We start from the raw sequence: 14421 nt of genomic DNA on the forward strand, positions 1-14421 counted from the left end.
GTCCCAAAAGCCATAAGGTGGTGCATGTTGTGATTTGGACGAAAATGGCTGTCCTTCTAGACTCTTGAAGGGACCTTGAATGATAAAAATGAAGTCCCATTAACTGTATGTGTCCCATGTATGGAGAAATAAGGTCTTAATGGATTAAGACCAAGCATTAAGAATTATATGGGCGTTAAAAGTGATAAAGTTCATGTCTTTATGGATCCTAGGCATGTTAGGTCTCTGGATCTTAAGTTTAGGCTTAAGTGCTTAAGCCATTAAGCACTTAATAAGGTTTTGACAAACTGTTGAGTACGCCCAACATAAATCCAGTACGCCTAACGTACTGGGTCAACCACCCTGATGGTGGTCAACATCTAGACGAGTATGCCCTGCATACCAGAGGAGTACGCCCCGCGTACATTCTTTGTTGGGCCTTTGTTAAATGGGCTTCGGATTTTGGGTTGTTTTAACGCTAACAACTAATTAACTCAAAGATAATGAAAGTTGGAGTTAACTTCTGGATTCAGGATCTACTAACAATTAGACAGCGAGAAAGAAGAGTACGTAGTTTTGATGGACGACGAAACTAATGAGATCAAAGAAGAGGTACACAAATGCTCTTAATCAGACATGTGGCTTATTAAAAGGCAATAATAAGAGATAAACAAACATGACTTTATTTGGTTAGTGAAAGCCAAAGTTTAACAATTTTTTTCCGTGTGGACTATTATTTATACTACAGATAACAACAAAAAACTCTTAGACTAAACCTTGACACTAAAAATTCCACTAAAATTGGTAAACTTTGACAATTTTTTTTTCTAGTATGACCATATAACTTACTGTAGCTAGCATGCCATTATGACCAAAGTAAAAAAAAGTGTCAAAATTGGATGACTTTCATTAATCAAACTGAAATATAATGGTTTTTATGTTTATTGTAAATCGCCTATTTGGGTTTAAAAAATCAAAGCAAAATATGTTCTACTATTTGGGTTTAAAAAATCAAAGCAAAATATGTTCTACTATTTGGGTTAAAAAAAACTAAGCAAAATATGTTTTTACTATTTTCCCTAATATGCTTTCATGTTTTTGTAGTAGGTTCTTTGAAGAAAAAACTCATTAACATCACTAAAAGTAATTACAAATGGAGAAACACACTATCCATCTTTTTATTATTACAAATTAGTCATGTGCCATTGTGCCTCTATCATCTCTAAACCATAAACCATGTCATTAGTCAGCCTTTTTTTTTTTTTTTTTTTTTTTTTTTAATCAGCAAATGTATGTGCATCCATCCATTTATATATATCTAATTTTCATCATTTCTTCCTCTTGATCTTTTTAATTTGCTAGCTGGGAAGTGTAGTCTGGCCATTAGGGGACGTGGGGCCCGTGTCTTCTGATCAAATCCCCTCACGCAAACAAACCCTAAAAGATGAGACAATATTTTTTTAATATTTATTTTTTAAAATAAATTAGAAAATACTGACGCATTTTTTTTTCTGCATTAAGGACCATTTTTTTTTTTGAGATTGGTTGTTCATGAATGAGGGAATCCGACAAAGTCTCAATATTTTGGGTCAGTTTTACGGTTTAATCCCAACTTTTATTTTTTTAAACAGAAAATACCCAATTATTTTATATTTTGCCTAAATTAACGAAACAATCCTTATTTTTTTCAACAGAAAATAACAGATTATTATATAAAACTAGATAATCGGGACTTTTTTGTTCAAAATATAAATGTTAGAATTAAACATTTAAACCGTAAACTGACCCAAAATATTGAGACATTATCGGAGATTTCCCGTATCTTACTAAAGGGGCAATTTAGGCATTTTGTTATTAGTCAAAGATTTTTATTAAACTATATAAATTAGAAACTATATATATCTCTACATACCTCTCCAGAAGCAGTATTGAATACCTTCTGTTGTCAAGCCTAGTAAATAAAAGTTGATATATAAATACACAGTCAGTATAGGTAGAATTCTTTAATATCAACTTTTTACACTGATATTCTGTAAGAAAAAAAGATAATAAAAAAACAGAAAAACACTTTTACTTTGATTCGTTTTCTGTATGATTTATTTATCCTATTATGTATTTTTACCTTTAAATATTGTTGGTATGGAAGTTCCAAAGTAAACTGTTCTTCTTGGTAAATTCCATAACCAAGATCTTGGGACATCAATTGGGTTAAGGCTGGAGTCATGATCTGCAAACACCTACACATTTCAACCAAAAAAAAAAATTCAAAATTTTATATAGCGATCTATTTTTATTTACTTATCTTATTTAAATCAAAGACATATTGTGTTTTTTAAAGTAGTTTGATATTACCTCATTAACTTGAAAGTATGTGCCATTGAGTGGGAAGCTCCCCCTCATTGCAGTTCGACATGGAATCTATTCATTGTATATATATATATAAGATCCAAATCAGATATAAATTACATTTTTGGTCCCTGAGTTATATCGATTTATTCAAATATTCTTTTCATCCCTGTTTCACTGTTTCTTAACGTTTTTAGTCCTTGATTCGTTAATTTTAGGAAATATGACGATTAGTGTAGGGACAATAATAAATCAGATATAAATTACACTTTTGGTCCCTGAGTTATATCAAACTATTCGAATATTGTCCAAAAAGGAATCCTTTTGCTTTTTTTTTCCATCCCTATTTCTCTATTTCTTAAAGTTTTTAGTCCTTGATTCATTAATTTTAGGAAATATGCCGATTATAGTGTAGGGACAATAATAAATCAGATATAAATTACACTTTTGGTCCCTGAGTTATATCAAACTAATCGAATATTGTCCAAAAAGGAATCCTTTTTTTTTAATCCCTATTTCACTGTTTCTTAACGTTTTTAGTCTTTGATCCGTTAATTTTAGGAAACATGACAATTATAGCGTAGGGGTAAAAGTGTAATTTTACCAAGAGTGTTCCTCTAACAGTTTGGGAATTTGCTTCTCGTATGCTGTTGCATGAAAAACATGTTTCTTTATGACATAAGTTACCAGATTCTTGAGAGCTACATTGTCCTCCTGGTGGCTGAATCGATTCAGCAGTTTCACCTATTATTTAAAAAAAAAAAAATAGCAAATTTAATTTCTTCCTATTACAACATTGTACTTTGAAAAATCTATTTAATTAGAACATTGTAATTTAAATACAAAGCAATTTTAAATGGTATAATAAGAAAAAAATATTGAAAGTAAAATAGTAGGAGTTTACCAGGTGTCCAAATTGCAAGGAGGTATGAGCAAGGATCATCAGGCTCTCGTTTGTCCAGCTGGAATTTAGAGAAACATTTGTTGGAAAAAAAAAAAAAAAAAATTTAATGAAAATAAAAATTGTGTTTTCCAAAATGTATGCTTACCCCTTCCAAGAGAGGATGTGAATCTGGAAGCTCATATCTGTTAACATTGATATAATGGTGAGAAATATGTTGTTCTTATAAACAGTAAATTACAAAATAAATAAATAAATAAAAGTAACCACTTATATACTTTATTTTTTTAAAATCAAACCATAAAAGTTTCAGAAAATTTTTCAAATTGATCATTTTGACCTCTGTTATATCATGTCAAATTGGTTAATTTGGAAAATGTGTTTGAAACTTTTATGGTTTGATTGGAAAAAAATAAGGGGTAATCTCATAAAAGACCTTATATTGTGTGTTTTTTCTTGATTAAATCTCAAATTTATTTTTTGACAGAAAAAGACCTTGTATTTTTTCATTTTTTCCAATCTTGGCCCTTTTAGTCATTTTTTTTCCAAAAAAAATTGTAAAATGTGAGGGCTTTTTCAAGAAAATCTAGAAAAAAGCAGTTAATCTCATAAAAGACTTTATATTTTGTGTTTTTTCCAGAGTTAGCTTTAAATTTATTTTTTGACTGAAAAAAGACTTTGTATATTTTCATTTTTTCCGATCTGGCCCTTTTAGTCATTTTTTTTCAAAAAAAATGTTGAGGTTTTTATTTTGAAAAAAAAGACAAAGTTGAAGGTTTTTTTCGGAAAATGAAAAAAAATACAAGGTCTTTTTCAGTAAAAAAATAAATTTGAGGCTTAATCCGGAAAAAACACAAAATATAAAGTCTTTTATGAGATTAACCCAAAAAATAATATGATAAAATGTGACATCATAAAAGTGTGTTTTTCACTTTTTCTGTATTTTAACCTTTTTCAAAATGTATAATAGTTTAATAACTATAGTAAAAAGTTTTGACTAAATCGATAAAAAAAAAGGTGAAAGTATGTTTGTCCTTTTTTGTATATATATATATATATATATATATATATATATATATATATATATATATATATATATATATATTTCCAAATAGGATAAAGCATGTATACTTACACTTGATGCTCTGTTCTTAGCTGGCTGACATTTTTAAGCTTAGGTGTGGGAATAGAAGCAGCTTCTGATGTTAATGACACTAATGCCCTTGACATGTCACCTTCTTCAAGTTCCATATTATTTTCCATATAAGTCTGCAAGTTCTGTGTAAACTCTTCCATATTAAGTCTAATTGTTGGGATTTCTTCAGAATCTTCTTCTTCTTCTTCACAGAAATCCTCCATATCAAATTCTTCCATCTTTTCTGGCTCTGGTGTTGTTGGTTCTTCGATTATAGGGTGGTGGTTTTGGATGTCGGAGTCTGGCGGCAGGTGGTGGTGGTGGTCGGTGATGATTCCGGTGGGTGGTTTGTTTTCTGTTGCAGTTACTATTCTTGTTTCCTCTGGGGCTGGTAGGGAAAGCCTTGCACTGTTGTGAAAGTTTTGATTATTGATAGATTGAGAACCAAAAAAAAAAATAATAAATTATGGGAAATTCATAAAATATGATTTTTGGTTAATAATATCGTAACAGATCCTATTATGGGTTATGACATCTTTTTGGAGGATGAGGAGGGCATTTATGTCTTTTACAGAAATCAGAAATTAGTCCTAGTCCAATGAACATCAATATCCCTATCCCACCTTCGTCCACCTTTCTAGGGCTATTTTTGATGAGGAGGGCATTTGCGTCTTTTACACAAATTAGAGATCAAGATCCATGTCCCACCTTTTTGGGAAAAACAAAAAGTTGAACTTTTGTTCCATTGAAATTAGTCCTAGTTCAATGCATGTTAAGATCTCTGTCCCATCTTTCTAGAGCTAATATTTTATTATGAGGATGAGGGCATTTATGTCTTTTACACAGGCAAGAGATCAAGATCCATGTCCCACCTTTTTTGGTGAAACAAAAAATTACAGTTTTTGTTTTATTGACATCAGTCCTAGTGCAAGATCTTTATCCCACCTTACTAGGGCTAGTTTTTAATGATGAGGATGAGGAGGGCATTTATGTCTTTTACATAGACGAGATATCAAGATCCATGTCCTACCTTTTTGGGTGAAACAAAAAATTGCAAATTTTGTTTCTAGGGTTAATTTCGATAATAAGAATGAGGGCATTTACATATTTTTTTCATGGTTGTTTTAGAATATGAGATTATGACCTTTATGTTTATAAGAGTTGTGAAAATACTCATCATAATAATTTTTTATAAAAAAGAAAAATGTTGAATATTTGAATTAAAAAAAGAGAGATGTTGGTAGAACTTAAACCTTGCAAATGCACTTGCAAAATGTCTGCATTCTCCTCTCATTGGACATGCATTACAATTCGGTTTATTCTTTGTACAAAAAACCTTCCCAAAAGTAATCATCTGGTAATGTAATTCATACCTATCAATCATGCCATCAAACATTATAAAAAATGTAATGATATTCTTTATAATATATGTAAGAGTAAATTACACGAATGGTCCTTATGGTTTGGGGTAATTTGCACGTTTGGTCCCTAACTTATTTTTTTAACTCGGAAGGTCCCTACACTTTATTTTTTGTTGCGCGTTTGGTCCTTGTCTTACCTAAAAAGATTATTTTTCCCTTGATTTTTTTATTTATTTGAATAAGGTGGGGTAGGTAAGGTAAGGTAAGGTGGAAGTGGGGTTGGGGTGTGTTTATTTAAATAAATTAAAAAATCAAGGGCAAAATAGTCTTTTTAGGTAAGACGGGGACCAAGCGCGCAACAAAAACAAGCTGTAGGGACCTTCCAAGTTAAAAAAATAAGTTAGGGACCAAACGTGCAAATTACCCCAAACCATAGGGACCATTCATGTAATTTACTCTATATGTAAATATGTTTTTTTTTTATAATATATGTAAATTGTCTTACAAAGTTCTTTGATCTAATTTATAAAGTCGTGGCCACAAATATTTTTGTATAGACTCCAAAACCGGATACCTGTAAAAAAAAATATAAACATTATAATTTTTTTTCATAATCCCAAATGTTTTTATAAACAGACTTGTACTGTGTTTGACATGCAGTAAGACAAAAATTGCAACTTTTTGTCTCTAGTAAAAAGTAACGGGACTTGTTTGTACAAAAGACGTAAACGCCCTCCTAATCCTCATCATCAAAAATAGCTCTAAAAAGCTTACAATTCTAAAAGATGCAACTGAAGAGACTCAGGAAGTGGTTGTAAGGGTACCCATCCAAGTCTTACAGCTATACGCCCCACATTTGTGTCAACCTAATTAATCACATACCAAATTTTTATTTTTAGAAAAATACAATAATTAAAAAATTTTTTTTTTAATTATTTCTTTAATTCTTACTGGAAAAGCAAGATGATGAAGTGTAAGTAGGCGTACACACTCCACACTTTTCAACCCCAAACCTCTAAAGCTCAGTAGATACTCCCTAACACCAAAACAATATAAATTCATATCATTGATTTTCTTATCTCACATATCATTAATTCATAATAGATTTAGAAAAAAAAAAGAGTAAATTACACGAATGGTCCCTATGGTTTGTGGTAATTTGCACGTTTGGTCCCTAACTTATTTTTTTAACTCGGAAGGTCCCTACAGTTTGTTTTTGTTGTGCACTTGGTCCTTGTCTTACTTAAAAGGACTATTTTGCCCTTGATTTTTTAATTTATTTAAATAGAATGAGGTAGGTAGGGTGAGGTGGAAGTGTGTTTATTTAAAAAATCAAGGGCAAAATAGTCTTTTTAGGTAAGACAGAGACCAAGTGTACAATAAAAACAAATAGTAGGGACCTTCCGAGTTAAAAAAAATAAGTTAGGGACTAAACGTGCAAATTACCACAAACCATAGGGACCATTCATGTAATTTTAAAAAAAAAGTAATATAAATTTGATGTTATTTTTCTTACTTGGCTTTATCCGGTGGAACATCTCTTAACCATTCAAGATCTATGCTTCCATGGTCTCTTACAAGTCGATTCAGAAAATCCTATGTAGATTTTTTTTTAAAATAAATTTTTATTCAAAACAAAAGAAAAAAATAATGACATTATTACATTAACATATATGTAATGTAGGTGTACCTTAATTCTTTCAGCAAGCATATTGTTCATACCCCTGTCTTTTATAGTGTCAGCAATTTCATTAACATCTGCTAATCTTAATGCTTCATAATCCAATGAATCCATATTATTTGGTGTTCTTTCTCTCTTATGATTAATTTCTGCTTTAATTCTCAAACTATCCCAATCGATTTTAATCTTTTTCTCTTTTCCGGTTTTACCCTTTTTTGTTACAAGCTTTCCATCTTCATTCAAACCTCTTGAACTTTCCCCAATGTTGTTGTTTTCAGTGACTTCTGAAATAGCTTTTTGTACATCAAAATTATTTTCTTGAGTTTCTTGATTAAAGATAATGTTTAAGTTTAAATTCTGTGTTTCTTGGGTTGTAGATTCTGTTGATATTTCACTTTGTTCACTTCCACTATGATGATCATGGAATGAATTTTGGTCAATATATTCATTGCTATGAACAACTTCTTTTTCTTCATATGAATCAGAGTTTTTTAGGGTCATAGAATTAAGATCTTGAGCTAGTTTTTGATCTGGATTTTCTTCATGCCATGTGATGGATTCTTCTATATCAAAATCACATGATTCTTTTATGGGTTTGATTGATTTGTCATCTTCAAAGGGTTCATGGATGCTTTTTGACTTTAAGGGGTATTTTGCAGCAAGAGACATGAATGCTGAACTGAAAAAATGAACAAATATATATATAAAAAAATTCAGTGTATGAATTTGTATTTAGTTTTTTATAATATTTATGTAGTCTATACCTTGATGCATGATCTGATACGTTTTGTGTAAGGAAAACACCTGTAACTGAGTCTACAACTGAGCCTTTCCAACAAGAGAAACGTCTATCCCCTGAAATAAAATTTTCATTTTGGTAAAAGTCTTGATAGGACTTAGGAGGGCATTAACGTCTTTTTTGTGCAAAAACTATAGGTTTAACTGATTAAGTATGTTAAAAGTTAAAGTAATGAACATGCCTAAAATATCATTATTTTAAGGTTTAATCTTATAGAAGACCTTATATTTTGTGTGTTTTTTTTTCGGGATTAAACCTCAAAAAAAATTGTCTAAAAAAGACCTTGTATTTTTTCATTTTTTTCCGAAAAAGCCCTCAACTTTGTATTTTTTTTTTTTTCCGAAAAAAGCATCAACCTTCTAAATACTTCCAAATAAACCTTAAATTTTTTTAGTTTTTCTCGACACATTTTACGATTTCTTTTTGGAAAAAAATGAGTAAAAGGGCCAGATTAGAGAAAATGAAAAAAATAAATTTTGAGGTTTAATCCGGAAAAAACACAAGATAAAACTATATAAGGTCTTTTATGAGATTAACCCTTATTTTAATGGTATTTTGTTAACAAAAAGAAATAATTCGTAACCCATTTACATCAAAACACATATACTTGATTACCCAATTATGACATTAATCCTTTAGTAAAATTAATTTCTTTTTATTTTATCAGCATGGTTAATAAGTAGAGTAAATTACATGAATGGTCCCTATGGTTTAGGGTAATTTGTGTGTTTGGTCCTTAACTTATTCTTTTAACTCGGAAGGTTCCTACTGTTTGTTTTTGTTACGCACTTGGTCCCTATCTTACCTAAAAAAGACTATTTTGCCCTTGATATTTTAATTTATTTAAAAAAACACACCCCAATCCCACCCCACCCCTCACCTTACCTTACCTAACCCACCACTTTTCCTATTTAAATAATAGTATTTTTAGGTAAGACAAGGACCAAGCGCGTAACAAAAACAAATAGTAGAGACCTTCCGAGTTAAAAAAATAAACTAGGGACCAAACGTGCAAATTACCCAAGACTATAGGGACCATTCGTGTAATTTACTCAACAAAAAAAAAACATCACCTTGGACAAGGTGCATTCTTGCAATGAAGGAAACTGCTCTCCCCTTGAATACATTTCTTTCATCTTCCCACCATTTTGTCTTATCATCATCTATCCCATCTATTCCTTCACTGTTTATATCTTCCAACAAAAGTCTCCAAACTCTACTTGTTTCCTCATCAAGATCCACTTTAGGGCGTGGAATTCTTCTCTTCAATGGATTATAATCATCTTCAAAAGGAACAACACTTCTATCTTGTTGATATAAAACGATTCCATTCTTCTCCTTGAATCTTGTCAAGTATGGAACAAGTGCATGTCCATCTTTTTCCACCCTTCGGTTGTTGATGTCCAAATTCTTGAATTGATTTATGAGTGAGTTGATATCATATGTGGTTTTCCATCCAAAACCTGGATGAAAACCTGCATCAAGTGAATAGAGAAAAAAAATCATGTAGTTTCTTGTTCTTCATGGGACAATACTAGACACGCTTTTACACTGAGGGCGTTTATGTCTTTTGTACAGATGACCCCTTTTTTGGGAGGGATAAAAAGATGCAATTTTTGTCTCATTGACACCAGTCTCACTCTTAGTCTCAGTCCAATGCATGTCAAAAGCAGTACAAATAAGCCTTCTGGGATACTCCTAATGATAAGGACGAGGAGGGTATTTACGTCTTTTGCATAGACGAGAGATAGAGAGTGAATCTTTAGTCCGCTTTTTATGTCAAACACAAGCTTTCCGAGGCTACTTTCGATGATGAGGACAAGGAGAACATTTACATCTTTTGCACAGACCAGAGATCGAGAGCGAGTCTCAGTTCAAAACTTTTTGGGTGGACAAAAAAAATTAAATTTTTTTTTTCCAATGACATTAGTCTTGGTCCGAGTCCAACACATGCCAAGCAAGCTTTCTAGGGACACAATGTCATAATTAGGGCAATAAGGGCATTTACGTCTTTTGCACAAACGAGAGATCGAGAGGGAGTCTGCATTCCACCTTTTTAGGTGGGACAAAAAAATGCAAAATTTGCCCCATTGACATCACTCCTAATCCAAATCATGTTGCTAGGCTACTTCCAATGATGAGGATGAAAAGGGCATTCATGTCTTTTGCCATCTTTTTAGGAGGGGCATAAAAGATTGATACCATTAAAAGAAGACATTGATTAGTACCTAGATGGTTTGTGAGGAAGTAGTGGTTATGATATGAAGATGACACAATAGAGTTTCTCTTTGTTCGTTTCTTTGTTGATATATTAACACCAAAATCAGCAGAAAGAGCTTCCATGCATGTTAATGCTCTCTTATGATTCAACCATATTCCACCAAATGAAGCCAAATCACGCATCCGTTTTACACCCTTACTTCTCTTCTTTCTCACACTCCCCACATGACCAAATCCCCACATGTGCTTGTAAACTGTTGATCTTTCACGAGCCTTAAACCGAAGAGCTTGAAAGCTGAAACTATCGTTTTTTGGAAACCAAATGGACGAAATTGCCCTTGATGTGATGGAGCTCCGACACTTTGTGGTTCTCTTTTTCTTGTAACTTTCAGGAAAGTGTAAATATGCTTCCAAAGACTCAAATTCTCGTTTTGTTCCCCTTTCTTCTTCACCATTGCTAAAACATGCATCGGTGTCATTTCTAGCATCTTTTTGTGAAAAACTGATATGTCGTTTTGCTCTTGACCATGTGTGCTTGATACCCTTTTCGGGTTTCTCTGACTTGTTTGGGGTAATGGGGCCCAGGGTTTGAGTTCCATGTATTGTGTCTCCGGTCAACTGCCCGGTTGACCAAACTCCTGTATGCAAATCCTCCTCTTCCTCAAAGCTGATCTTTCTCCTACATGTATTCCTAGTTTTTGGAACTGTAATAGTTTCATTTACAATCTTCCTGATGTATTTCCTCTTTGTGGAGGAAGCCAATGGCTTTTTTGTAATTTTTGGCCGACCTTCTGTGACCACTTTTGGTCTATGCTTTCTTCTTTTTTGTTTCGGTTGTGGCGTTTTCTTGAGGTTAAAATCGTCACTTGACCCCTCTTCAAACTCCTCATTTACCTCCAATTCCCAACCATCATCCTGTAATTGTTCAACATCAAACCTCATTTCATCTTGTTTTTCTTTATCTTCATCTGTTCTAATGGTTTGCTTTGGTGTCACTGGTGTTACTTGAGTGGAAATGCTTGTGATTAATTCTTCTTGTTCTGTTGCAATTGGAGGTGAATTTAGATCAAATAAGTACCTGGTTCCATCAGGCTGCCATTGTTGTGTGAAGCTGCTGCTGCTGCTTACAGTATCTTGATTCCCAAATTGCATGATTAATCCGGTGTCACCGCCACCAATGCCGCCACATCCACCACCGGAAACTTTTGTGGTGATGGCAGCATCTGCAAGTGCAAGCAGATCACTACAAGGAATGCTCTTCCAGACATTATCGATCAAAAACGTATTATACATGGCAGCATTCATATCAAGCTGTTCTTCAGATCCATTTTTGCAGTTTGATTTTGGGTCTGAAACATCTGGATTTGCAGGGGTGGTTGGAGTCCAACAAACATTAACCGGGTAGCCTTCATATGAACTCTCTCTCCCTATATCCATTATCAAACCAGTTCTTCTTCCCCAACTATTTTTATGAAGAATTCATGAAAATAGAATGGGGAAAAAGCATCTTCAGCTTTTACAGTGCCGTAACTTCAATTATTCGAATCCTTTTTGCAACATTATCTACAGAAACAGAAATTATATTTATAGAAATAAGATAAAAGTTGGACAGAAAGAGAATAGAACTGATGTGACTACGTTTACGCAATTATTTTGGTGAAATCCATGAAAACGATACAAATGAAATTGAAGTTTTCAACGACAGAAGTGCATGATTATCTGGTCATCGAAATTTGTGTTTGCCTTTTCTATTTTTTTCTATACATTTTAAGTTTTAGCTTCAAAACTAAAGAATCTTCAGTAGAAAACAGGGAGAAAAATTAGGAAAATATCATGTGAAAGCTTGAATTTGTAAAATCGGAAGTAAATTTCAGTTAGGGAGGAAGTGTTGGTCAAATTCATTTACTTCACACGAAAATAGCTCCTTCAACCAACAGATCTCCCAAAAAACGCGCATACAGTATGAAACTTAGTTGCAGAAATCCGACCGTTTAATAAATTGAAAGAAACACAAATTCGAGAACGAAAACACATAGTTTACACACAGTTTGTGTGAAAATCTGAACGAATGCTGGAAAAAACGAAGTACGGTGAAAAAAGCTGCTAACGTTGATCGGAGTCGTCGCTGAAGTAGGTTTTGTTGCCGGAGATCTAATTCAGTCGGTGATCGGCGGCGAAAAAATAAGCCATGAAAATGGAAGCAGAGTGTACATGGAAGAAGAGAGAGTGGGAGAAGATTAGAAGCAAGAAGAAAACACAGTAGAAGAGAAGTGGCTTTTTTATTCATGGCTTCTTTTTCGCAGTAATCTTTTAACAGCAAATTCTTTTAATAGCAAAGTTCTTATTTTAATATGATTAGGGGCAAGGATATTAAATAACGTACGTGGCGTTCTGATAATGAGTCTCGAGGTTTATGAATTCTAGGAATCGAAATATTACTTTTGCATACAATTAATAACTAGGTTTATATTAATAACTAATAAATAGAATTATATTTGATTGTATATCCTAGTTTAGAAAAACTCATGAATAATAATATTGTATTTTTTTTTATTAACCTTGTTATTTGTAAGTATTTAATAAGTAATAGAAAAATAATTTATACTTAATTACTAAAGTTTAATAATTTATTATCCACTTATATATAAGAAAAATAAAAAAACGAATAATAAACAAAAAAAAAAGACACTATTAATAAATTGAAATCCTAATGAGTAATAAGATAATTTGAAACCATATATTAATTTACAAAGATAATATTTTTGGTAATAAGATTAAAAATTTGTTTTAAAATAAATATGTCACGTGACAAAAAAAAAAATTTATTAGATAGGTAGACAGGTAAGTACATTTAAAAAAAGAAATTATTAATTTAAAAAGATTAAGTTTTGTAAATAAGTTTATATTTTTGTTTTAAAATTAAATTATATACTATATATTGCTATAAATATTCATTTTTCTATTATTTAAGTGTATATATTTTTTACTTTTCTATGCTTATTAGCTTCGGTCAAGGTAGTATACATTCTTGTTTGAATATGGACAATAAGTACTAATAACATTGATATAATAAATAATTAATTTTTTCTATTTTTTATAACATCTCAATAAATGTATATATATTTATTTACGTTGATCTATATTTTTATGGCGAAATATTTAACTGTGTAAAAAGTAAATTGAAAAATATTCAAGAAAAAATATATATTTATTTTATATTTCTAGTTGTAACATTTTCTATAAAATAACTAAGCTAATGAGTTTTACGTTTAAACAAATAATGGATATCCACTATTTATATTTTATAAGCTTTAATAAACTTAATAATTAATAAATAATAAAGTTATTACAATTATTGAAAAATAAAAAAACAAAGTGTCTGTAACCCTAGAAGAGATTTCACGACATATCAGAAAAGAAAAGAAACTGATCTACCCATCGATGGCGAAAATTGTTTCCAGACATTTGATTTACGTTCAATTCTCACCGTGAAATACATATTAAATAGAAGGGTACGTCTACCTTATTAGGACCTAAAAAGTTGAAATCAATCGGAAACGTAATTTTACAGTACGATTCAGTCTATAATCCTCAGTCATACATCTAATGTCGTGGGTGATAGAGAGCAGAACTAATATATTCCATACTCTTCCTTATAATCAGACAAGCAAAAAGAATGATAGATAAACTTACCTGTTTGAAGACCAAAATCTGTTCAATTCGAAGAAGAGAGGTTCGACGTAGTTGGGGGACGAACCAATTGAGGAAAAAGCAGTAGGGTGAACTCAGAATTGATAGCAGATAAGTGGATATTGAGGTCAGAATTCATAGAGGTAAAATTTTTTAATTTTTTTAGTATTTAACATAATTGAATGTGTAAAAACCTAAATTACCAATAAAATTTTTCATTTTTAAGTAACGAGATAATTTCCATAAAATATAAAATTCCAATCACATTTATTTTCAAAATCCATAAACATCAAACAATTTATTCATGAT

The 14421-nt window shown here is 31.6% G+C and overlaps 1 protein-coding gene across 2 annotated transcripts; it reads right to left on the bottom strand.

Moving 5' to 3' along the window:
• Window positions 1–1231: 1231 nt before the first annotated feature.
• LOC145030863 (DNA glycosylase/AP lyase ROS1-like) lies at window positions 1232–12731 on the bottom strand. 2 transcript variants are annotated; one of them, XM_078979298.1, is made up of 18 exons: window positions 12531–12731; window positions 10431–11985; window positions 9276–9677; window positions 8168–8258; window positions 7413–8082; window positions 7239–7318; window positions 6674–6758; window positions 6497–6588; window positions 6228–6296; window positions 5615–5734; window positions 4362–4769; window positions 3375–3411; window positions 3230–3287; window positions 2930–3069; window positions 2332–2397; window positions 2102–2216; window positions 1892–1930; window positions 1232–1416 (listed from the first exon to the last, which is right to left on the bottom strand). In XM_078979298.1, exons 2-18 carry the CDS (start codon window positions 11857–11859, stop codon window positions 1298–1300), a joined length of 4020 nt encoding a protein of 1339 aa, XP_078835424.1. In that variant the 5' UTR covers window positions 11860–11985; window positions 12531–12731; the 3' UTR covers window positions 1232–1297. The 2 variants fall into 2 exon arrangements, with proteins under 2 accessions (XP_078835424.1, XP_078835425.1); XM_078979299.1 differs by having other exon boundaries at window positions 12512–12731.
• Between the last annotated feature and the right edge of the window lie 1690 nt (window positions 12732–14421).

The sequence above is a fragment of the Lactuca saligna genome, chromosome 2, assembly GCF_052625555.1.
Source record: "Lactuca saligna cultivar CGN05327 chromosome 2, ASM5262555v1, whole genome shotgun sequence".
Classification (NCBI taxonomy): domain Eukaryota; kingdom Viridiplantae; phylum Streptophyta; class Magnoliopsida; order Asterales; family Asteraceae; genus Lactuca; species Lactuca saligna.